At 39.9% G+C, this 25,127-nt stretch overlaps 1 protein-coding gene across 1 annotated transcript; it reads right to left on the bottom strand.

The window, feature by feature from the left end:
• Positions 1 to 6: 6 nt before the first annotated feature.
• Positions 7 to 17,771, bottom strand: LOC135706463 (wee1-like protein kinase). The gene is made up of 4 exons (XM_065228076.1): positions 17,482 to 17,771; positions 15,862 to 17,407; positions 15,635 to 15,777; positions 7 to 1,328 (listed from the first exon to the last, which is right to left on the bottom strand). Exons 2-4 carry the CDS (start codon positions 17,397 to 17,399, stop codon positions 1,183 to 1,185), a joined length of 1,827 nt encoding a protein of 608 aa, XP_065084148.1. The 5' UTR covers positions 17,400 to 17,407; positions 17,482 to 17,771; the 3' UTR covers positions 7 to 1,182.
• Between the last annotated feature and the right edge of the window lie 7,356 nt (positions 17,772 to 25,127).

Here is a 25,127-nt window from a genome sequence, read left to right as displayed (position 1 = left end):
GCAGGATTTGTGTTTGGCATATCTCTTTATTTTAAATCTTTTTTTCATTTGTTGGTTTTACATTTTCATTAGATATCTATAGGAAAATCACTTATCAAAAATATACCCTTTTTGGAACAGTTTTCTTACGAGCTAACATTAGACATGAAGCGATGACTAACACAAAAATGGTTGACATAATTCAACCCCTACCCGACACTAGTCAATAAGGATCAGTTCTATGGCAATGGAGCAAGTGGATGGAGAAACCTATCAAATTTGCTTGAACGGCAAATATTGGAAGAAACTTAATACACTATTTACAAACTACTGAAACCTGCTCATACCTTAGCATTCTTCCACGATGAGTTGAAAGAAACAACAAACTAGGAAATTATCCTTTTGAACATCGACTTTTCTTTTCTTACGTTACGATGGTGCTTATATTTTAAAATCACAAAATTTTCGTCGTTTTTCACTTTTTGTTAACATTGGATTTCGTCCGCAGTTTATTCTGCATTTTGACTCTATTTTCTCAGAGCGAACCGTGTATCTTCCTTCTGTTTTGGATTTGCTATTTGATCATTGACATTTACACATTTTAACATACTTTCTTCGTTCGAGCCGATCGTTCGCATTTCGAAAGGCACGCTTCTCATCAACAAGTTTCACAGCTTCCATTTGTATCTTGATGTTGGTTTCATATTTCTAGATTACCATTAACAATTTCGAACACTTAAAATTTACGATTAATTTAGTTCAACTTTTGCTTCAAAATAATGTAACTGTGTAACACTTTAATCCTGACAAACCTAAAATACAAAAGAGTTCTGTTTGCAAATACTTAGCAGTTCAATAGAGAAAGAAAAGAAAACAATACTAGAAAAGAATTTAGAAAATTAAAAAATTCGAAAAACTAAGTGAGAAAAGTAAAATGTAAATTTTGAGTAGAAGGATAATTCCGAAAACAATAAAAATACCAAAAATAAAATTTTATAAAACAATTTCGATGTCCGTCTGCGCGGTGCTGCATTTGTGATATATCCGATTGCGTTATTGTTGAATCCTTAGATTATAACGCCATGAGTGTCCGCATTCTTGAGAATTTCTCGCTTGTGCACGATGATTTTGTCGGCTGCCTTTCAGTATTATTATCGATCGGTGGTATCCTTATTCTGTTTCTCGAATATCGCGCTCCCAGGTTCAGTATTCCTTGCTCTTGCTGTTGTCCCGGATGCCGCGTCGCGTGGTGATTAGGTTCGTGGACCGCTTCTTGCGTGAATAGGATCGTAGCTTACGGTCTGATACCGTCAGTTCGCGAGTGGCACTGCTTCGGCATTTGCGGGTACCTGCAATGAGATTGACGTGTTATGAAATTTGTGCGATTGTTTTAAGAAAACCGAGTGACGATATTTTTCCTACAGAACTGATAGCTGACTTATTCGTTTAAGATAATCTAAGAAGATAATTTTGGCTTCTAAAACCTATAAGTATCGTGAGGATTTTGTGTGACATCGATCTAATTTTGACTAACTAATAAATTAATAAACGTATTAGTTAACCCGATTATACATTTGCGGAAAACCGTTTAGCGGAATCCCATTTTCCGGAATAAGACATGTAAATAATACAAGTAAATGTGTAAATTGTACCAACCGGATTCAATGTAAATAAACCCATATTGATCCACCGGGCAGGTGAATAGAACCTTTGTTCCACAGTGTAATCTCTATTTTGATATTATTCCTAGATAGAAAAGGCCTTAATAGTTGTTTTTATTGGTCTCAGTTTCTATACACAGTCCAATTGAACACCAAATCCACATACGACAGTCGATCGAGATCAGCTATGGCAGATTTGTCACGAGTACGGATCTCCGGATAAACTGACGCGATTGGTCAACAATGGATTGAGTCATGTGCGTTGTTCGAGAATTCGGGGACACTCTCGAGTCCCTTTGAGTCGAATCGAAGGGGGCTACGGCACGGTGATGGACTTTCGTGTCTGCTATTTAACATCGCGTTAGAAGGTGTGATCAGAAGAGCTGGGATAGACACGAAAGGTACGATCTTCAAGAAGTACATCCAGCGCCGATGACATCGACATCATGGCACGGGACTTTGAGACGATGGCGCAAACGTACATCAGACTGAAGGCTGAAGCTAGACGGATTAGACTTGCCATCAACGCATCAAAGACAAAATACATGAGAGGAAGAGGTTCTAGGGAAGACAATGTTAACATCACACTAAGAGTTCAGATCAGTGTTGGCAAAATCAAAAATCAATTGATATTTTTCCGCTTTCATGCGCTCGTAATATCACGACGCGTGATATTGGAACAAAATATCATACTTGATATTGATTTTACAAGCTCCTTTGATATTGCGAGACTATTCACAACGTGCAAAAATCAAGCTGAGAGTTGAGTCGACACGAAAATGATTCCATTACACATCGTTTTCTCAGAAAGAGAAAGCATAGTTTGCTATCTCTTTTTAATCTTCACCGATGGCAGACGCAAAGGGACTGCTGCAAGCCGTTATGGAAGTTTCGGTTGCATTCGGGTGTAATGCAAAAATCATTATACTCAATCTCACCACAGTTTGGTGAGATTTGCAGTTGGCGAGTTTTGTTAGCTTGATATTCCGAGCTGCGATATCACAGCTTGCAAAATCAACCGCAGTTGTTTGCTTGTGGATTTTTGTCTACGAAAATCAAGCGTGATCTTGGGCGTTGATGAGATTTGATTTTTTGATATTTTCCCAACACTGGTTCAGATTGACGGTGACGAAAATAATACCAGCAGAGAAATTCAAATACGCATTATGACAGGGAATCATGCCTACTTTGGACTCCGGAGGACACTCCGGTCGAATAAAATTCGTCGCCGCACGAAGTTGACTGTCTACAAGACGCGGATTAGACCGGTGGTCCTGTACGGCCACGAGACCTGGACTATGCTCGTGGAGGACCAACTAGGTGTTTTCGAACGGAAGGTGTTGCGTACCATTTACGGTGGAGTACATATGGATGACGGAACGTGGAGGAGCCGAATGAACCACGAATTGCACCAGCTGCTGGGAGAACCATCCATCGTCCACATTGCAAAAATTGGGCGACTAAGGTGGGCTGGGCACATCGAAAGAATGCCGGACGACGACCCAGTGAAAATGGTTCTCGAAAGCGACCCAATAAGAAGAAGAAGCGCTCAGCGGGTAAGGTGGATCGACCAAGTAGAAGGCGACCTACAGACTCTTTGCAGACTACGAGACTGGCGATGGTGGCTATGGATCGAATAGAGTGGAGACGACTTCTTCGGACAGCAGAGGACAACAAGGCCTGGAAGGAATGAATGGTTTTTCATGAAAAATGTGTATGTTTACATTAGGAAGCATCAGCATTTATAAGTTAGAGAAAATATAATATTAGATAACGATGAGCAACTGATCTTGATTTGCTTCAGGGTTCTGTACCGTAAATTTCACGATCATTTGCACTGCCGTTCTACGCATATTAGTCCCATGTTTAAAAAGTTGTTTCTGAGAAAATCGCAAATAATGTTTCGAATCATTTCTGCTCATTGGAAATAGAGTCGGTGTATAATGAGTCACGCCAAGAGAAAAACAGTTGAACTCGCATCACGGTTTTCGAAAGATTCCCTTTCTTTTCACTTGGCAACAGAGGACTTCTACATCAACTTTAAATGACTTCTAGCGAGAAAAAATAATAGCGGCTGTAGTAAATCATTATATAAGTGATTTTGTCAAATTATCTTAACAAAAAATAGTAGAAATTCTCATTAATGATCATTACCAAACGTATCCCATGACAATTGAAAGTGAGCGTGTTTATTATCATTTCTTCGATTATATTTTATTTTTATTGCAATACCTTTCGTAGACCTTTCATAGCATCGTAATGTTTGTTTACTTTGCACGATAGGTAGCTGGTTTGACAGTTAGATAGGTAGACTTGGCTTCACTCTTGGCGTGACTCATTATACACCGACTCTAGCATGAGCGTGCTTACGTTCTCCGCGAAGTTTTGGAAGATATTGCTGATTGCATCTGAAACTGGACTGTCCCAAAAATGCAAAAAGTGTGATAGAAGTGCACATTTCCGTCAAATCGTTTTGATGTCTTGGGAGCACTTATTGCTTGCATCATAAGGAATAAGTGCACCCAAGACACCAAGACGATATGATGTAAACTTGCAATTTTATCACACTTTTTAATAAGTGAAAACGCGCTTATTAGTCCAATTTGGTGTGACATGTGCAATAGTTTGTATAGCTTTTCATAATTAAATTATACCAACAATAAATTGGTTGACATTGCTACTTCTATAAAACTATTAAAAGTATGGGCATTTCAAGAAACTAATGGTGAATGCACTATTTAGAACATAAACTTCTACTCCTTAGCAAGATGAACGTAGGCCTAAAGGAGATTGTTCTTAATAATTTTGAGTCCAACCATAGATTTATGGCGGCTGACATGCTGTGGACAAAAGATCAATAAGTTACACGATCGTTGAGCGTGGGCTTCGATGATTTCAAGAAATTCTTTGGATGAGTTGACATGCACATGCAAATTTCTTCTGTACGGAGTTGAACTTTATGCTGCGTAATATCATATTATAAAAGGGGCTTTTCATGAAAAACGTAGACACTATAGGGGATTGTTTGAAATTAGAAGCTGGTGAAATCCCGTTTTTCATAAAATAAAACACATCCTAAAATGGTTTATACCGTTTCTTTTGATCAATAATTTGTGTACACAAATCGATTCGTTATGATAGATTCAGTCAAGAAAATCTTTGTGGGACAGTTATGCGTAGAATTTCAACATGGGACAATTAGACTTGATATTGTTTTTATACAAAAACCCAGAACAAATTATATGTTTTTCTATTTTCATTCCAAAGTCTACCTAAAAAAGTTATTTGAAAAACGTCCAAAAGTAATATGGGACAGATATGCGTAGAACGGCAGTGCAGTTATTTGATGTTGACAAAACAACTGAAAGAACAGTTACCGCCGACATTAACATTCTTGAAATATGCACAATCAATCTGCATAAAATAGATGGAAGATTGTTATTTAATTTATGTAAATACATATAATAAATTTTGTTTAAAAACCAAAAATATCATGAAAGTTTCAGTCAAACAGTATTATGTAAATCGAGTCGATTGACACTTCCGGCCCATGTGTGTTGAATGGGTGCGATATCCTACACAGGTGTGGTCGCGAAAAACCTCAGCGATGCCAACTCGCAAAGTGAGGTTAGAGAACAGGTGGATCAGATCAAAGTGCTAGCTGAGAACTATTTGATATGCGTGAGGATTTTTTCGGTGTCTACTACCGAGCGAAGAATATGTTCGAGACGTTTCTGGATGATATCGAGTCGACCCCCAACCAGCGAACGAATGCAGAATCCTAGGATTGGAAAGATGCAATGCAGCTGCTGATGGAAACACAGCGACAATTATTGCTATAACAAGTAACGGCGAATGCAGTGTTGGCTCAGGAGTCGAATAGAGCCAAAGCTTTTCCGGACGGTGATCAGGAGTCGAATGCTGCACCCCAGTTAAGTGTTCGTCTCCCAGCGATCAATATTTCTAGACTAACATTTGAAAAGGGCGTAGCTCCAAAATGTAAACAAACCATATTTTGCCACACATAGAGAGAACAGTTCACAAACTACTCGATAAACACGAAAAAGTAGAAGACAATATCACTTCAGTTCATCAAAAACGTTTCTTCTTACATGGCGTATTTCCAACATTCAACTCTATGATGCATCTGGTTGTTACGCCTTGCACCAGAACTACGAATTATATTGTTCTACTATGCAAAACTGATTCTGTAGTAGGGTTTTTGATCTAATTTCCGTCCTACTAAGCACAACCCGCGTTTCACCTCTCTTTTCTGAACGAATTTAAACAAAAAATGGAATATTTTTGTCAAAGATGACTTCTAAATTCATTCACCTTTCCATACGTACCGTTGGATTTGATAAAGAGTCACAAATTGTTGCGATATTGTTTAAAATCTAATACTGCTTCTTGATTCTAAATTCGTTCTACGAGTTTCAGTTCCGTCCTAACGCATTGAAACGCCATTAGATTTTCTTCGTCCTACTGATAAACGTAGAAAAAGAGGATTCGCTAGGAGCGCTTCTTTTGTTTTGAGAACAATGAGCGTAAATATTCATATGATGCGCTCTAACTGGATTTATGTTGTAGCTAATGGACTTACGCATCAGAACAAACCTATAGAGATCTCCAAGCGCAATCTCACGAACACTAGAATCCAACATCCATACGTAAAAACGAAGAAGAAGAAGAAACAAAAAGGTGTCGCGATATCACAACTACTTAAAAAGGTAGCGCGCGGTCTCACGCACACTTTTGTGCATCTGGAGAACTCTATTATTGATTTGTGCATGGTGAAATCATTGATATTATTGATCTTTTCTGATCGATTACGACGAAGTAGTGCTCTACTCTATTTAGTCACGCCCGATTAATTTGAAATGCATCCGATTGATATTTCACGTGTAAACAACGAACAAAAAGAAGATCAAAGAAAATCTCCGGACGTAATTCCACTCTCACAAAATTTGCGAACGAAGAAACGAACGAACAAGGCGGAACAACAAACAAAAAATCCCGAGGGTGTATTTCCGCGGCGTATCACCAGTGTTGGCAGTTCAAAGGATGGAAGATCCAGGGGGTAACAACATGTAAGAAAATTATCAGGGCGTATGATGTTTTATTCTCAATTTCACGACAAAGAAAACTTTTTTTTTGTGTGTGTTTTTAATGATGCATGACGATAGATTACACTAATAACTATATTTCAAGCTTAAAAAATCATCCAGAAAATAGAAATTCGCGAAATAGGATTAATTTTTAGTTCATCACAATTCGGAAGCGATTTTCTCGATATGGTCATTTTGGAGTTACGCCCTTTTCAATTGTTAGTCTACATTTCAACGTTCAGTGACTATCGTAAAGGGATGGTTTACGTTCAAGGACCTTAATCAGCCAACCATTCACAACAGACAGGACATCTCGGATTTGCTAAAGATGCAATATCTTTTTTCGTATTTGGACGGAGATGCCAAACGTCTGGTAAACAAATTCATGATTTCCAGTGCGAACTACGGAAAGGCTTGAGATGTTTTGTATGCCTACTACGACAAGAAGCGGTATACGGCGTTTTGTTTGATTCGCGTGTTCATGGATCAACCGGAATTCATAAATGCTAGTCCTCAGGCACTAATCAAGTTGATTTCGACATTCGATAAGATAGTACATCAACTAGACGCTCTTGGAGAATCTTGGTTGATCCATCTGATGCTGGAGAAATTGGACAAGGAGATGCACACAAGCTGATCGAGAACGATAAACCGACATTCGAGAATTTGTTGTCGTTCGTGAAGAAGCGATATGAACCGTTGGAGACGTGTTCGGCATTTTCGAAGAAGTAAGTTTTCAAAAAGGATGCAACCATATCAGTGAATGTCGAGAAGAAAGTGAAATCGCTACATGCAGTAGCATCGAGCCAAAAGTGCGCGAAATGCTTAAAAGAATATAATACGTATTTCTGTTAAGAGTTTAAACAAATGAGTGTAGAAGACCGACGAAGCCTGGCTCAAAAGAATATGTTAACTGCATGAGGCCGTCCCATTATGCCGATTATGCCAAGTTATGTTCTTCTACCATATGCGTGATAATGTTTGCACCATGGTGGGTATATAAATGGTGATACAGCTTTGTCTCTATATAAGCGAGGAGGTCGCGGGGGGGGGGGGGGAAAGTGCGGTTTAGAGAAAATTGTAAATAAACTCGGTCGCTGTCCCATACAAAATCCAAGATGGCTGAATCATGAATTTGACACATTAGAACACCTATATGTAGTCACCTTGGTTTGCACCATTGAGCAATGTCAAAATTAAAAAAAATCTCAAAATTTCGTTTTCGAGTTTTTTTTTATTTTTTCAAAGGGGGGATGTTTTATCGATCGAGTTTCCACTTGCTACAATTACGGCCTCCACACGCTTCCGGAATGCACGGCAGGTTCTAATAATGTAGTCTGGATCCATTTCTCTCCAGGTACGGGTCAATGTTTGTCTGAGGCTTGCTGTACTCGGGTGGCGTTTAGAACAGGCCTTGGCCTTCATGACGTGCCATATTGAGTAATCCAGCGGATTAGGATCGGGACTGGATGGCGGCCACATATCCTTCGCCCAGAAGGGAAGATGTTCCTGCAACCACTTCTGAGTGCGGTTCGCGGTGTAGCACGGAGCCCCATCTTGTTGAAATACAATATTTGGGTTCGGACCGTACTGTTCTTTGATCCACGGAAGAACATACTTACTTAAAATCCCGATGTAGACCTCCGTGTTGACCTTGTCGCCTTCTGGAATGAACACCGGTTCCATTTTTTTTTTGCCATCGGAAGCCACCAATCCAAACACCATAACGCTAGCAGGATGCTTGTTCAGATACACGTTCTTGTGCTCGTCGGCCACGTATTTTACCGGAAGAGAACTAATATACCGGTCGGTTCTGGAATTTGATACGGGATCGACGGTAAACATGCTCTCTTCGGTGAACAGGATTACCGGATTTTTTAGCTTAAGGAAGTTCAGGATTTTCTTGCATCGTTCGACTCGTAGCTCCCTGATTCAGTTGGTAATCATGTGAGTTTTTTCCGTGCCCTCGACTTCGGCCCGCAATCTTACTTTACGATCTTCCGTGCCGTAAAGTCACTGATCCCGTGTTCCTTTGCCATTTTCCTTATTGAACGCACTGGATTCACCCGAATCTTCCTTTTGATAGCAGCGATAACCCTCGGAACCCGAGCTGACCTCGGACGACCTGTGGCCACCTTCGCGGATAGTTGTCCTTTCTTTTCTCGGTCTAAAACCCTTTTGACGGTCCACCGGGACACTCCCACGGCTATTGAAATGTCTTTTTGCGTGATTTGCGACAAATCACGAATACGCTGCCGCTTCGGCATGGTGCAACCAAAGATGAATACTAAGATGAAACTGTCGGAAGAAACACTTTCTATTTTAGTGTCCTCTTTCACGGTCTCTTTCATCCATTGAATACCCCTCGTATGCAAGGTAATTTTGTGGTTTTGCTGCCCCCTCGGTAGAGATGAAATTTTGCGGTCATTTTTATCAAAACAAACACACCAAAATCAGAGATGTCCCATTTTTTAATTACTCGATTAACAACTAATCGATTTTTTTTGTTCGCTGTGCTGCCATTTTTCCACCAATGAGAGTGCAGCACATGTTTGAAACGATCCTCTGGAGAAGTTAATGCTTATATCGGCATGATATAACCGATTGCAAATATTTTACTTTCGGTTCGTTAATCGATTAATCGATAATTCGAATGAAAATCGGCCATCACTAGATGAATGTGAAACGTCATTTCAAATATATGGACCGTTCATCACAAATTACGTCCACACGGTAACTGAAATAAACACGAGTGTTCACCGGTTGGTGCAACTGTCAAACTAAGTAAATCATTTTCTTTTATACACAGCCTACTACGGTATGAGCTATAGGTTACGTGCATGTAAAGAAAACCAAGGCATTGTGTGCACTGGTGAAACGGGAACCTTATTTGTACGATGGTGCAAACATTATCACGCATACGGTAAATCAGTGTACAAACGGAGCACAAACTGCCGCTATGTTCCGTTGCGAAGAAACTTGCCGAAGAAAAGCCGAGTGAAAATGAGGTTCCGGAAAAGATCGTGACGGAGAGTGAAGATAAAAACGTTGCAGTTCGGATGGCGGAGTTCCCCGTAGATGAGTGTCGCACCATTCTGAGCTGTTAACGACGGTTGTGAATGTGCAGAAGATGGATGGAAGCTTCTTGCGTGCGAGAGTGTTGATCGATACCGGATCATAAGCTACAGTAGTGTCCAGTGGCGTCCCGTAACTTCACTGTTTACCTGTACACCAACTTTCAAAACCAGATTTAATGTCATATTTGTCGGATTTCTCATTTCACACTCGAATCGGTTGAAAAATACACTATTAATCTTCTAGTTTACTCGATATCTATCCATTGCAAGCAATATTTTTATATATATTTTTTTTTTTGTTTTGAGATTTGGTGTACAGGTAGATTGAGGTTAAGGAAACGCCTCTGTTAAGGTCCAATCGTAATGACAGCGGAAGCGGAACGGCAGCGGCAGCGGAAAAGACGGATCTGAGTAAGCCAACTTGTCGGATTGAAAACTAGTTAGAACCAAATCGACTTCGGTTAGGCATCTTGAGGTCATTTGTGACAACTGTCAAACTTTCCGTTTCCGTTCCGCTTCCGCCCACATTGTGTTTAGGCCTTTAGTGTCAGAGGATAGCGATAGGAAATTGGAACTGCCGGAGCTGCGTAACAAATAACAATTGGGTTCTTGAATTTTGAAAAATATATTGGTTTTTATATATCATCTGGAAGAGCTTCGTTTTCTGAGCACAGCGATATTTTTTTCGAACCCACACACTTTCATCTCGATTTATAAATCAAGATCTAAAGCAAAATAATAACTTCACTGTTTGGCACTAAACTGACAAACTGACAGCTCGCTCCCATACAAAGTGACACCGAGGGGCGCTAATAAGGTGATTTTTGCATATGTAATCGTACATATTTAAAATAGTTCCAGTATACCAAAATTGATGAAATTTTGGGTTTGGGTTCCATTTCTAATGCAGATTACGAATATACATTTACCTCAATACCCTTAAAGAACCCAATTGACTTCTTCTGAAATCAAGGAGGTTGAACATTTCAAATCGACCTTGTCACGTAATGAGAATAGACGCAACGACAATAGCAAAAATCACCATCTTAGCGCCCCTTGGTGGGACTTTTTATGGGAGCGAGCTGTCAACGAATAGATTTAGTGTCAATGATCAAAAATTTAAATCTTGCTTTAAAAATCGAGATGAATGTCTACGGGATCGATAAAAATATCGTTGTGCTGAGAAATCGAAGCTCTATTTTTCAAAGTTAAACAACACAATTCGAAGCCACCCCTGGGAGCATCGATGACAGCTGCTTAAGACTAGACTAGACTAGACTTGGCGTGACTCATTATACACCGACTCTACTTAAGTCGATACAGAAGCGATTCGAAATCCAACCGGAATGGGCGTTGACGGCGACTCTGTAGCTCTTTACTCCTATGGTAAAATCCATAAGCAAACGTCAGACTGTGCGTGAAACATGGCGGACTTTGTACTATCCTTTCACTCCACCGAGAAATCCCATAAGAAACTGTCAATGTTTTCTAGAAGAGACGATTTTTCGACGGTGCCATCAACGCCAATTCAAGCGAGATTACGGAGATTACTAATTGGCGTCTTGCAGTGAAACTTTTCCAAGCTTTCGCCACCTACATTTCGAAGTGAGAACTACTAGAAGGAGGATAGTTTCCAAATTTTCCAAGTAAAACAGACGCTTTTTGGGGCAAATCGGTCCATTAAGAAAAACTAATAATTTCCCGTGGAAACTTTTGCTTGAATCGTGTAAGAAAACGTGTTTGAAAACTATTTGTTATTATTTCGGTATGGATCGGAGATGTTTTCATGGCAAATTATGCATAACAAGTTTGCACCCACAGGGAGAGGTTACCTCCTGCGCAGCTGCATTTTTCAGAAAATGGTAAATATGTGAGATTTACACTAAGATGAAAGTGGAAATTAAGTTCATTTACTTATGAAAGGTTGTATTATGCTGGTGGTAATGGAGAATTGGTTGTATAGGACGCCAATATTAAATAAATGTTCATTTTGGCCTTTTCTAAGAAAACATATTGATACTCACAATTTTCGACGGAAAACGCAACGGAACTTGCTTTACTCAACACGCACCATACTATAAAATGGTGCTAGATGGTCTTCAAAGTGATAACAAGAATACAAATCATCTTTATTTTGAGTAATTGAGCAATTTACTTCTGTTTACATCATATTTACAATGCAGCATTGATGGAGCCGCGAAATGAAATGAATATATCTAATGAAAGTTCAACTGGAAAAGTCAAAGATGCATATCAGTCTGATCGTGAAAACGTTTTCTTCTTCAATTCGAATGTTATATTGGAAGGATTTTACACAGGCTTGATGAAAATTATGATTTAACGCTAATTTTCACGAATTTTATATGCAGTCTGTCAACATTATCATCATCATGCAGTGGCGACATCTGCGTTGAGATTTTACGGCAATCTTCCAATAGCGAATTTGTTTATTATCGGGGTTGGAACCAGTTCCAACCCAGTGCGAAACCGAACTTTTTGTCAGTGCGAACCTCAACCTGAGGTAGGTTTTAAAAACAAACGATCAAACTGACGTTTGTCAGAAAACAAGCAGACCCAATCTTGATACCCGATCCAGGTTGGAACTGAATAATAAACAAATTCGCTATAAGCCTTCATGCGTGAATATCTGGAGCTGAATCACATGGAGGAGGTTCCACCTTAGGAAATTAATAAAAATCCTGCGGAATGCTTCTATCTACCGTATCATGCGGTTATCAAAAAGGAGAGCTCTACGATAAAGCTTCGCGCCGTTTTCAGTGTATTCTCGGCGGGAGTGTCATTTAACGATCGACTTCTAGCGGGGCCAAATAACAACGAAGATCTTTGGCCAGTATCTCTGCTCTTTCGCTCGTATCGAGCGGCATTCAGCGGTGATAATGCAAAAATGTACCGCCAAGTTTGGGTGACCAAAGAGGATCGAGACTACTTGCGAGTTCTGTGGATCGACGAAGCAGGACAGGTCAAATATTATCGGCTCTGTACAGTTTTGAGGAGGTTTGCACGGAATCAAAGCAGTAAAGCGAATCACAACTGATTTTCTACGTTGATGATTTCTTGTCAGGAGGAGACGATGAAGCCGAAGCGAAGCAGCTCAAGGAACAGGCGACGGAGACCCTAGGATGTGATGAACTAGCCTACGGCTAAAAATCACAAAAATAAAGAAAAAAAAAAAAAAAAAAAAAAAAGACCCTAGGTTCAGCGGGTTTTGAGTTGCGAAAATAATCACCGGTACCAAGCTTTCGGAGCAAGCAGATTCTGTGAAGGCCTTGGGTATTTTGTGCTTGTGGTACCCTGCAGAAGACCAGTACGGTTTCAAAGCAGATGGGGCCTGTTCTTTGGCACCTTTTGTCAAGGTGTTTGTGATTTGACTCGGCAGATGCCAGCAGCGACAACAATGTTAGTGAGGAGCGACTCTTGATTGATGACCCCCTGGAACATATTGATGGAAATATTCACCAGACTTCTGTCGCAAATATTATTACTAGAACATCGTTGCTTGCCATTTTCAGAATTCACGAGAAAAACTAAAATACATAAATACGTGACGGTCTTCGGCAACAGTGTCGTATTATATTTTAGTTTGGTGTGGTTTGGTACTGTACTTTGATAGGGTTAACTACCCCATTTCCGGCCTATTAAGCACAAGCCGCACTTACCCTTTCTTAATCTAGCGTAGTTTAGCACCAAACGGAACGTTATTAGTACTGATGGCTTCCGTACGTACCGTAAGATTTGATAAAGTGAAACCAACACCGAGTGAACTGCATCAGGCGAGGGCATAACTGACTCGAGCTGTCCAACAAGAAGCTTTCGGGTCTGAGCTCGAGCTGTTGCGGAAGGGCGAAACGATGCGATCAGAACATATTCTTTCAGCCCTGCACCCATTCTTGGATGAACAAGGAACTTTGCGTTTAGGTGATATACTACAGAACTCTGGTCAGCCGTACGACATCAAGTACCTAATCATCTTGCGCAGAATCATCGGGCAACGGAGTTATTGATGCGTGAATTACACTTCACGCTGGACCGTCCCTACTAACAGCAGTTATAAACCAACAGTACTGGATAGTAGGATGTCAGACGGTAGTTCGCAAGATCGTTCAATGTTGCACTCGGTGTGTTCGATTTAAGGGAAGGATGGCAAGTCAGCTTATGGAAGCCTTCGGCCAGCCAGGGTGTTGACGACTTGTCCATTTTCTCACCTAGGGCTAGATTACGCTGGATCACTGAAGATCAAGGTAACGTGCGTTCGTGGAGTTAAGGTGACCAAAGGCTATGTATAGAGGTGTATGTGTGTCTTTCAACTCAGGCCGTTTATCTCGAGGCAGCGGGCGACATGTCAACTAACACCTTCCTTGGAACTTGAAGTGCTTCATTTCCAGACGCGGTTATCCGAACGAAGTTTGGTCAGACAGCGGGACCAACTTTGTGGGCGCGAATCACACTTTTTGATCAAGCAAGTACTCACAACAAGGAAACAAGCCGATTCCTCTCGAATCTCGGGATAAAGTGGACATTCATCCCTCCATCAGCGCCGCATATGGGAGATATATGGGAATACGCGGTCGAAAGCGCTAAGCGACATCTTGTGGCAGAATTAAGAGCCGAAGCCTTAACGTACGAGAATTTGTCTGCAATTCTCTACCAAATCGAAGCTTGCCTAAACTCTAGGCCGATTTGTTCTATCGACGAACCCAGATAGCTGTGAAGCGCTAACACCAGGTCATTTCTTGATCGACCGACCGATGAATCTCGTACCCGAACCGGATAAATACCACACCACAAAATGTTACACATTGTTAACTTTCTCCTTCCAGGTGATTCATAACTTTTCGGCCAATCTGATGATTGTCAATCCAGCATCAGACTCAAATTTATTTTCACAACACTTAACACTTGCATAACATTTGATTTTGAAGAAAAGTGGCAATGTGACGGTAGCCATACATAAGTGCTGAACAATTAAAAGCTTTTTTTAAACATCAAGGTTCAGATTGTTGGCTTCTTCTTCTTTTTTTTAAGATCATATTCAAAAAGTCCAGTAATAATTTAGATACTTTTCGCAATCATTACGAGGTTAAATAAAAGTATGTTTTTTGAACAATTCATGAAATGGATTTACGTCACATTGTCATTTCACGGCAGTATGGTTATACCTACCATATATCATACGGTACAACCATACGTTGCATGGTAAAATCATAGCGATTGTACAACCATAATGCAGTGTGTATTGGCTCCATTAGAGTGCAGCTTCAAATTTCCAATCCATTGTATTATGTTGGTTTGAAATCCAGAATGTGTTGATTTGAAGACAATTTTAGTAAACCGTTACATCTTTGGGTCTAGTTGGACAGGACAGAACCCATCGAAACATCTTGTTGTAACTGTGGAAGGTCTCATTGGTCACATTGAGGACTGGCAGTAGTTCCGAAAGGAATGCTGTGTTATGAAGAAGATATGTATCCAGGTAGTTTTCAGTTCGACTTTTGAAAATAAACATTGATATTTTCCCCACGACCACAATCGTTTACTGTAATGTTTTTTTTTTACAAAGATTTAATTAATGCTAGTTGATCCGTTTTGGCGAGTGTTCACCGAGTTTTTCAGCTCGTGAAGGTGCCGGTACACCTAGCAAAAAAGTAGAAACGAAATAAGGAAACGGATAAATGCCTTAATTTTCCTTAAAATGCCAACACAATTGAGTGAAGAAATGAAAACGCGTAATATCAAACTATTACGCAATATATTATCGGTGTGAGATAGTTAATAAACAAATGCTACTCACTTGGAGTTTGTGCTTGCTCATAAGACTTGAGCATCTTGCCCTGCTCCTTCAGCTTCCTCATCAGAACTTCGTTCTTTTGCCGTTCCATGCTGAGCTCGAGACAAAGTTGCGCTTTACTTTTAGAATCGATTGGCGAAAGCACTCTAAAAACAAAAAAAAGAAAACATTTTAGCTTAGAAGACTTTTACCTAGTTGAATTCACCCCGAAGCAAATGATGGCAACTTACTGATGGTTGAAAATCGTCGTCGATGACGGTCGCTTCTCTGGATCGGGGTGCATCATCACCTTGATCAGTTCGTTGAACTCTCGACTTATCGCAGGAAGATCAGGGAACACCCCACTTCGAAGCTGGTGCCATTTAGGACCATTTTTCGGTAAAGCGCCCCCACCAGCTGCTTCGTATAACGTTATTCCCAGGGAAAAGATATCCGCCTTCGGCAGGTTGGAAAAGTCTTCCTGGAGAATCTCATTCGGCAGGTATCGACAGTCGCCTTCCTCCACCTGAGGATCATTCACCGAGGTGACATGACCGAGATCACCAATTTTGTACGTAACTAGGAACTCATTTTCTAGATCTTCGAAAATATCTTCGAATCCGTCGTCTGCATTGTCCGCCTGGTGATGGCTGAAACTGGAGCAAGACGGCCGGATTGGCACTTTGGTGAGGAAAATGTTTCCAGCTTTAAGATCCATGTGAACGAGATCGTTCGAGTGAATATATTTGAGGCCTTCGGAGATGTGAAGCAGCAACATACGAAGCTCCGATTCTTTGAGAGTGCGCTCTTGGAGCAAGGTTTGTAAGCTTCCACCATTGCAGAATTCATTCTGAATCAGCATGTGATTGTTCTCGGCCCATGCAGAATAATATCGGACTACGTTGTCATGTTTGCCGAGAACTGCGTGAGCATAGACTTCATTCAGAGCGGTTTTCTCGAAGGAACTTCCAGCAACAGGTTTGATGCTCTTTTTTACAGCGTACACACAGCCGTCCAATCGGTTGACGCACTGATAAACCAATCCAAACTCTCCAACGCCAAGAAGGGACAGCTCAAGGAACTCTTTCTCGTATCGGGAAATGTTTGAATCTTGCAGAGCTAACCGCTTCGGAGCCTGATGGATTTCTCCGAAATCGTCTTCTAGCAGGCTTGTCGATTTCAGGGATTCGTTGCATGACCTTTGGAAATAACCGAAAGTTTGCCGCAACGGCGGCTGATTGACTTTGTTGCACGGGAAAATCGACGGAAAACTGGAATTCAGCTGTGTCTCCCCACCTTCCAGACCGGATCGCATTCGCTTTTTCGTTCGCATGAACATTCCCGGAGGTGTAAAAGGGTTCACATTGGCCGAAGGAATCAAATTATCGTAATTCCGATGCAACGGGACGGCGCGAGGCTTCTCATGGATGATGGTTCCATTGGCATCGAACGGTTTGACCAGGGAATCCAAATCATTGGAAGGAACGTTGGCGAGTGTTTTCATGAATTTACTTGTTGACTTTTGTATGATCGTCTTCGGTGTTGCCGGAGAGTCAAACAATCGCAACGCTCGGACTTTCCGATACGGAGGCGATATTGATTGTTGTTTACGGGGACTAACATTCAACGTAGCACGATGATAGTCGCCTGCAAGGTGATCATTCTCGGGAGACAACCCAAAAGTCAACTTTCGAGGCATCACAATCGAACGATCAGGCGACGGCAGTTCAACGCTGGAGTTCATGTCGGGTGATGAATCACCTCCACTGCTTTCCGTGTAATTATCCATCGAATTACCTACCGACAGAAGTAATAAAATTCTACCTCAAACAAAATCCAATACGACCGACTTCAAAGCAATAAATACTCACAATTTCATGCAAAACCAAACACTACAGCTCAGGAATTTTCGGCCGAACCGGCAAAACAAACATATCAACCGTCCGAAGAAAATCGCTTCACTCAAGGACAGCGGCTTCCAACAAACTAGCAAAAACAGCAAACGAAAACAACCACCGACCGACCGACTTTTCACACAATTTCCCACGCAATAACTGGCAAATATTCAATAAATTTCACTTTTCACTGCTGATAGTAAGTTTCAGCTACAATTTCTGATAAAAATGGTACACTTCTGATTACTTGAACTATTGAAAAACAACTTTACAAAAATCCGACGGTTAAGCAGCAGCAGCGAAAAAAATCCGTTTCAGTTAGTGATATTTTCTTTCTCTTCTTCGCATACGACGCGAGTCCGATTGTGTTGATTTGCTAACCGTTTTTCTCTCTTTGTCGCTCTTTTCGCCGTTCAATTTCAAAACGAGCGAAATACAGCTGATTGTCAAAGTGCAACGGACTTCCGGTTGCAAGAAAATAAATGGAGACGAAATATTTGCAAGCGAAGTTGCTGCACTGCCATCTAGTGGCGGGAACGGTAAAAAAGTATGGGTATGAATCTGTTTGAATGGTTCGTTAAATTAATTACACAATCGCGTGTTTAGTTCATGTAGTTTATTGTCATCGCACTACCAATCCGAAGTTGTGAAAGAGCTGCGATGCGCAGTACTTGATGGTAAGCAAGAGAAATAGTGTAGCCAGCCAAATCTTCGTATCGGATATCAGTCGACCGGGTAATAAATATGTCTAGCTACACGGATAGAAATCCCCTTATACCTTTTGGAAAATTTCCGTTGCTGATTATTCATAAAATGAATAAGTCAACTAATAAGCAGACGCCTTGCAAAAAGTTAATAAAGATCATGTGTCAAATGAAATGTATAAATCGTCACACATACCGTTTATGCATTCTTATAGGACGTATCCCAACAAACAATTCAAAGTCACAAATAACCATACACATTGAATAAATGCTGTATAACAGTGTACAATTGTGGTACAATGCTGAATAAAACAGGATTATGTGCTGAAAAAAGCTCATTGAGATCGATAGATGCGCCTTTATCCCGCCGTTTGCTCTGATATGATTAATTTACTTATTAAAAGCTTTATAAACGTTGACTGTCTTCCTTATTCAGAACCAGAAGTTGGATCTAATAACAAACTGAATAAGTGTAATTTGCCCATACATTGTCGCTTTAATTTGACTGTTTTCAATCGATTTAATAAAATGCTTTATTAGACGTCTTATTCACGTATTCACGTATTCATCTTTGGTCTTATAATCATTTTCTAGCTTCATTATTAGATTCCATTGCATTGCTTTACAATATTGCTTTATAAAGGTGAATACAGTCAGAAAAATAGCTCTTATACCACTATGCGTCTATGTTTTAATTGCATGCTTTGTAAATGCTTTATAAACGGCGTATTAGATTCATTATTCCACAACACTGTCCAGCAAACAATTTAGAGTCACAAATAAACATATAGATTGAATAAATGCTTTATAACAGTGTACAATGCTGAATAAACCGGGTTACCAAATTATGTGCTCTTTAAACTTTTCCGCAGATGTCTCTGATTTGATTAATATACTTATTAAAAACAATACAAACGATGACTGTCTTCCTGATTTAACACCCGAAGTTTGATTTAATAACATACATTGATTTAATAAAATGCCTTATTATACGTATAATAATTGTTTTCTAGCTCCATTATTAGATTTCATTGCATTGCTTACTAATATTGCTGAATAAAGGTGAATACAGTCAGCAAAATAGCTCTTATACAACTATGCATCCATGTTTTAATTTCATGCTTTGTAAATGCTTTACAAATGGCGTATTCTTTCATTATTGCACAACACTGCTTCAGGTTAACAACAAAACGAAATTGGTAGCATAGTGGTTACCGTTTCCGCTTTCCAAGTAGAAGGTCGCGAGTTCAATCCCAACATCAACCTTTTTTTTTTTATTTATTTTCTACGCCTAATTAATTTAAATCGTAATCATAGATCGTATCACTCACGGCAACCAATTCATAGATCTATCGAAAAGAATAGCACCCTTTCCATCGAAATGGAGATGTAACGTTGGTCTTATGTTAAACAACTATGAATGAATTAATCATTCTCACATCTCCTTGAACTAGCTAGAGCTACGACTAGGAGTGCTGATAGGTATTCAGATTCAAGCTTTTATTGCTTATTTAGCTGCCCACATGATGTATTCTAGGATAGCTCAGAATGTAAAGCAAGCGGCTGGTGATCGGAAGGTCATGGTTCGAATCTCGTTTAACGACATGTATGTATGTATGTATGTAATAAATTTTCTAGTATCTGTGTGCTGGGTGCGTGCATCGACAGAAATAATGACACAATAATCCTTAAAGAGAAGAACCACCCTGCTTTGTCCCGTTCTTATTTTCAGATTAATTATCTCGTAGTTGAATAATCGTTTAATAAATGTATAATAGTGTCTAATTAAACATTATTTCACATGAGAATCAAGCGTCTAAATACACCTTTATACCATCGCTGTTTAAGGAAGCAATGATGTCTAATAAACGCTGAATAATCAAAAATTGGATCGAATAAGCTCTGTTACAACTCTTCTAAGTCGAATAAAAGCTTCTCGACATACTTTATTCAACACCAAATATTTCGATGTTGTGGTTGAATAAATTCTCCAGATTTGTGTGAACAAAGCCTGAACAGAAGTTATTTTTCAAAATAATACAAGTATTATTAAGCATGCAGTTGAATAAAATCGTCAAGAAGTCGTTTCTACAATAGGCAATTGTTGGGATTGTTGGGATGTAGTTGTCTTATGGCATGTATAAGGCTGATGTTTTGGCAAAAATATATAAGTGAAACACATGAATAAAGTAATTAATTTTCGTCTCGTGTAGACGGTCAGACATTAGGTCATATATACTGTTTTATTCATATGACCAATTGTAAAGCTAAGTGGCTTATTGGTGTAGTGTTGAAAGGTTATTAATATTGAGTTTATTATTAATTAAGTATTGACTTTGTTTAACTCGTGCGATGTTGGTTTATGATTTTATTATTATTATAATTATTATAAAAATTAAAATATTTAGATTTCAGGGTCGATGGAATGTAAAAACATCCCGCATAAACAATAACCGCCTAACCACCAATTCGGGATATCATCGCAAATTTATGTGGTATGGTCGTACCATCTATGATAGCGTTAGTGTATGGTACCCGGTTATTAGGGATGTAAAACATTCACGAAAACTTTATTTGAAATAATCCAAGTAACAAGCGCTTATTTTGGTGTTCCACGACAATTTTTAAACTGCGAATATTGTGAGTGTTTACACAACGGTTATTAGATATTTATTAAAAAGTGCAATAAACGCTTTTCACCGCTTGCTGTATAATGATTAATTGGGACTCATGAAAGAGTGTAACAAGCGCCTTCCAGGTTTATACCACCGACGAATTTATACCAACCGGTGGAAAGTAACGATTTTGAATTGGCTCACTACTTGACTAGCCTATTGGTCCCAAGCAAATCGATTAACGTACCCCATTCCAGTCGATATTCTAGTACTACACTATGTTTGTTTTGATTCGCTATAAAAGTTTGACAGATAAAATGAGGGTGATCGCGCACGGGCGGGATCCCTACGTTGTGTTACGGATATAAAATAAAACAACACCGATTGCTTTGCCGTCCTGCCATGGCAGAGGCAGTGAAACTATTGATATATATTTATTGTTATCATCGGTATCATTTGTATCTTATTGTGTGAATGTGTGTATCGCCGGTAGGGTAGGTGTACATATATACGACGTATTGTACAAACAGAGGGGTTAGTGGATTTTCCTATGTTTCGAGGGGTACATCGATTAGCTTGGGACCGAATAGAGTACCAGAGCTGAGCCAAAAAGTTGAGCACGTTTCTTTGGGACCTTCTGGTCTCAGAGTTCCTCTATGGTAAATCCAACCGGTGGAAACTAGAAACACTGGAATATGTTCGGGGTATAAACAAAGAGGTAACTATAAGACCAGAAGGTCCTGAAGAAACGTGCTCAACTTTTTGGCTCAGCTCTGGTACTATCTTCGGTCCAGTCGAAATTCTACTACTACACAATGTTTGTTTTGATTCGCTATGGAAGTTTGACAGATAAAATGAGGGGTTAGTGGATTTTCCCATGTTTCGAGGGGTGAATCGATTAGCTTGGGACCGAAGAGAGTACCAGAGCTGAGCCAAAAAGTTGAGCACGTTATTTCGGGACCTTCTTGTCTTAGAGTTACCTCTATGGTAAAACTGCACAGGTCTAAAAATCGAGAGTTAAATATTCTTACTAGAGTTTACCTCCGATCACAACTTCGAGTCGTTGAAATTTGACATGTGATTGTTGAAGTAGAAACAAGAACGACATTGAAGCAAAGTTTTAGTTTTAGTTAAATGATCTTTATTTCTTGTGTTTGTGTGGTTTACATGTATGCATTTTTCAAGTGACACAGATGCGTCTTTTCAACTTTAGTACAGTGAGATTTTAATTATTATTTACAGTTTCTAGTCCTATCAGGCCTATTTTAAAGTATGACCACCTTGGTGGGATTGGTTTGATTTGAATTGGAAAAAGGAGGCTACTTATAACTACTATTTACAACTACAACTAACCTACAGCTACTATATACACCTAACCTACTATATACAAGTTGCTTATCAAAGCATGTTCTGATAAATTACATTTTTCTGCAAATTTAGTCTACATTGAAGCAAACCATGCTATTATTAATTTGTATTATCTCAGAAAATAAATGTTAGTTACTGTTAGACCACCAACCAAGCAGGTTGTACTTCTCTTTAACCTCCAAGAGGTTATGGGCCCAGCGCTTGGGTTGCCAAGAAACGGATCAACAACGGAAGAAAATTTTCATTGAAGCCAGGTAAAATGGAGAAAATTCAAGTCCCAAAGTTGAACGGAACGAATTACAGCAGCTGGAAGTTCAGCACCGAACTGCTGCTGATTCGTGAAGATCTATTGAAATACGTCACCGGGGCAAGACCAGAAGCACGAGCTGCGACGGAACGTGATTCTGGAAATGCGGCCTGGAATTCTGGGGATCAGCCCCTCCCCATGGACATGGAGGTTGACGGTACTGAAGCAAAGGGTTATGTTTAATTTCTTTATATTTGCAACGATGATGATTTCCTATAGTGACACATATCACCTTCTTAATGCTTCAGTATACCTCAAACGATTAATTCTTGGTTGTTAATAGAACTTCCTTGATGAAATCGGCTGCTTCATGCAGACTGAGCAATTCTGATTAGAGTATCAGATTTGTTCTGTATGCAGAGGAACTGGGAGGACTTATTAAAAACTTCTCACCAATAAAGTAATGATCTTTTTGTAAATTTTGCATATAATTTTATTAATATTTTATTTTATTTAAGCATATTATTTTTGTTACAGTCAATTTGCATTAGCATATGATACAAGAGATTTAATATTACTTGCTCGTTTTTGCGTAAAATAATCAATATTTATTTTACTTGTAATTACCTTTGAAAGTTTTTTTTTATGATCTGAAAATTTACCCAGTTTGGTTAGAAGTTTCGAAGCTAACGCATGTCCACAGGCCTAATAGAAAGATAGGCAGAAAAAGTGTATCATGAAAAATGGTTGCATGCAGGGTGGCTTCCACTCACTTGCTATAGATGAGTGATTTTCGGAGTTTTGAATTCGTTAGATGTTGTAATGGAGATTTGTGCTGTTGGATGCGGGAGGAGATTGGAGGGCAGGTGTTTGACGCATAGAGCCTGTCAATTTCGCTTTCAGAGTGTCGCAGTCAGCGGTTTTATGATTCGTGAGCGCTCGCGATTCGTAGAATCGTTGATTGTGACTGCAAGTGGATTTGACGGGTTTTGTGTGTCGGACGCTTGCTTTTTTGCCTCTTCTTGTGTCTAACATGTGCAGAGTATCATTATAACGTCTAATGGTTTTGAGATTCCTGGTGGCGTGATATATATTTGGGAGAATATCTTTTTGAGATTTTAGCAGTCACGTTTTGTTTGTAGTTTATATTTTATTTATTTCATGTAATTATCGTAAATAATAGTTATTCAATAATAGATAGTTCATGCATATATTCGTACTTTGACGCGAAGCGCTGTGGATTATAAGATGCTCGATGACCTTCGAGGGATCGATTTTGCTTACTGAGCAGAAAATCATGGATTTAACCCCAAGCTCTTCCACAGCACAATAAATCGCCACCATCATTTGTATATTTGATATTGAACATTAACCTCAGAAACTATTTGCATATCAAGCGAAAACGTAGTCCTGTATTGTCACGAAGCGTTATGGTTCTGAGATGCTCGATGACCCTGGAGGGATCGTTTTTGCTTACTGAGCAGAAAATCATGGGTTTAATCCCAAGCTCTCCGTCATGACTCTTAAAATTCATTATCACTAAACAAAATTAATATGTTCTTTCGATAGCCGGTTATCGAGAGATTAAAAAACAACAAATAAACAATACATACTTTTGGTTGCATCGCCAACTTGAGGTGAATCCTAACCGAATACCATACCCAACCCTCCAACTCCGTAGCACTTATGAGGGTGTCGCTAAGTCGGTGGCCTCTCGTTAAGTAAGTACTACATCAACATTTCCTTCCCTATCCCTAGTTATGGTAAAGATGGGCGTGGCCGGGAATAGCGACAGTCATGCTTCTGTTACTCTTGTTTAGATTGGAACCAATGTTTACTCCTCAGCATTATTCCTGAAAGTAGTCTAACTGAGAATTTCAGAAGAGACGTGAGTGTCGCTAGTATCCAATCTACGAAGTATATCATAACAACGCTAACGCTAACGCTAACGCTATGCGGCCTGGAACTCTGGGGACCAGCGCGCACGAGCGACAATCGGTCTTTTGATGGAGACAAACCAGCATGGTCTCATCAAGCAGACGAAAACGGCTCGTGAAGCGTGGGACAAGCTGAAGGACCATTTCGAGAAGCCAACGTTGACATCGAAGGTATCGTATCTGCGGAACTTGATTTCCAAACGGTACTGTGAAGGCGAGGACATGGAGAAGCGCGTGAACGAAATGGAGGAAGTTTTCGAACGTCTTTCCGTGTCAGGATTGAAGCTGGACGAAAAGCTGCAGGTTGCGTTGGTGCTCAGTAGTCTACCAAAATCGTTCAACACGCTGACGACCGCGTTGGAGAGTCGGGCGGACGATGAATTGACGCTGGAGCTCGTGAAAACCAAGCTGGTCGACGATAGCTGTCTATTCGTAAAGACCGGTCGTGAGTTGTCCTTCATCCTACTGTATGTGGATGATATGTTGATCGTCACCGACGGCGTCAATGAGTACGAACGAGTACGGAAGCACCTGGAGCAGAAATTCAAGATGTCGTGTCTGGGTGATGTAAGCAACTACCTTGGGATTCGTGTTGAACGTGATGCTGATGGAAGTTTCCTATTGTGTCAAGACACGTACATTTCGAAGATGCTGACCACGTTTGGGATGGAACAAGCAAAATCGTCACCGATTCCGATGGACCCCGGGTTCATCACCATAGAGCAAAAGGAGGAGGAAATGTTGACCATCG

The sequence above is a fragment of the Ochlerotatus camptorhynchus genome, unplaced genomic scaffold (assembly GCF_037179485.1).
Source record: "Ochlerotatus camptorhynchus isolate MF236.1 unplaced genomic scaffold, CSIRO-AGI_Acam_v1.1 ptg000281l, whole genome shotgun sequence".
Lineage (NCBI taxonomy): Eukaryota > Metazoa > Arthropoda > Insecta > Diptera > Culicidae > Ochlerotatus > Ochlerotatus camptorhynchus.
This window is presented reverse-complemented; position numbering and strand designations above follow the sequence as displayed.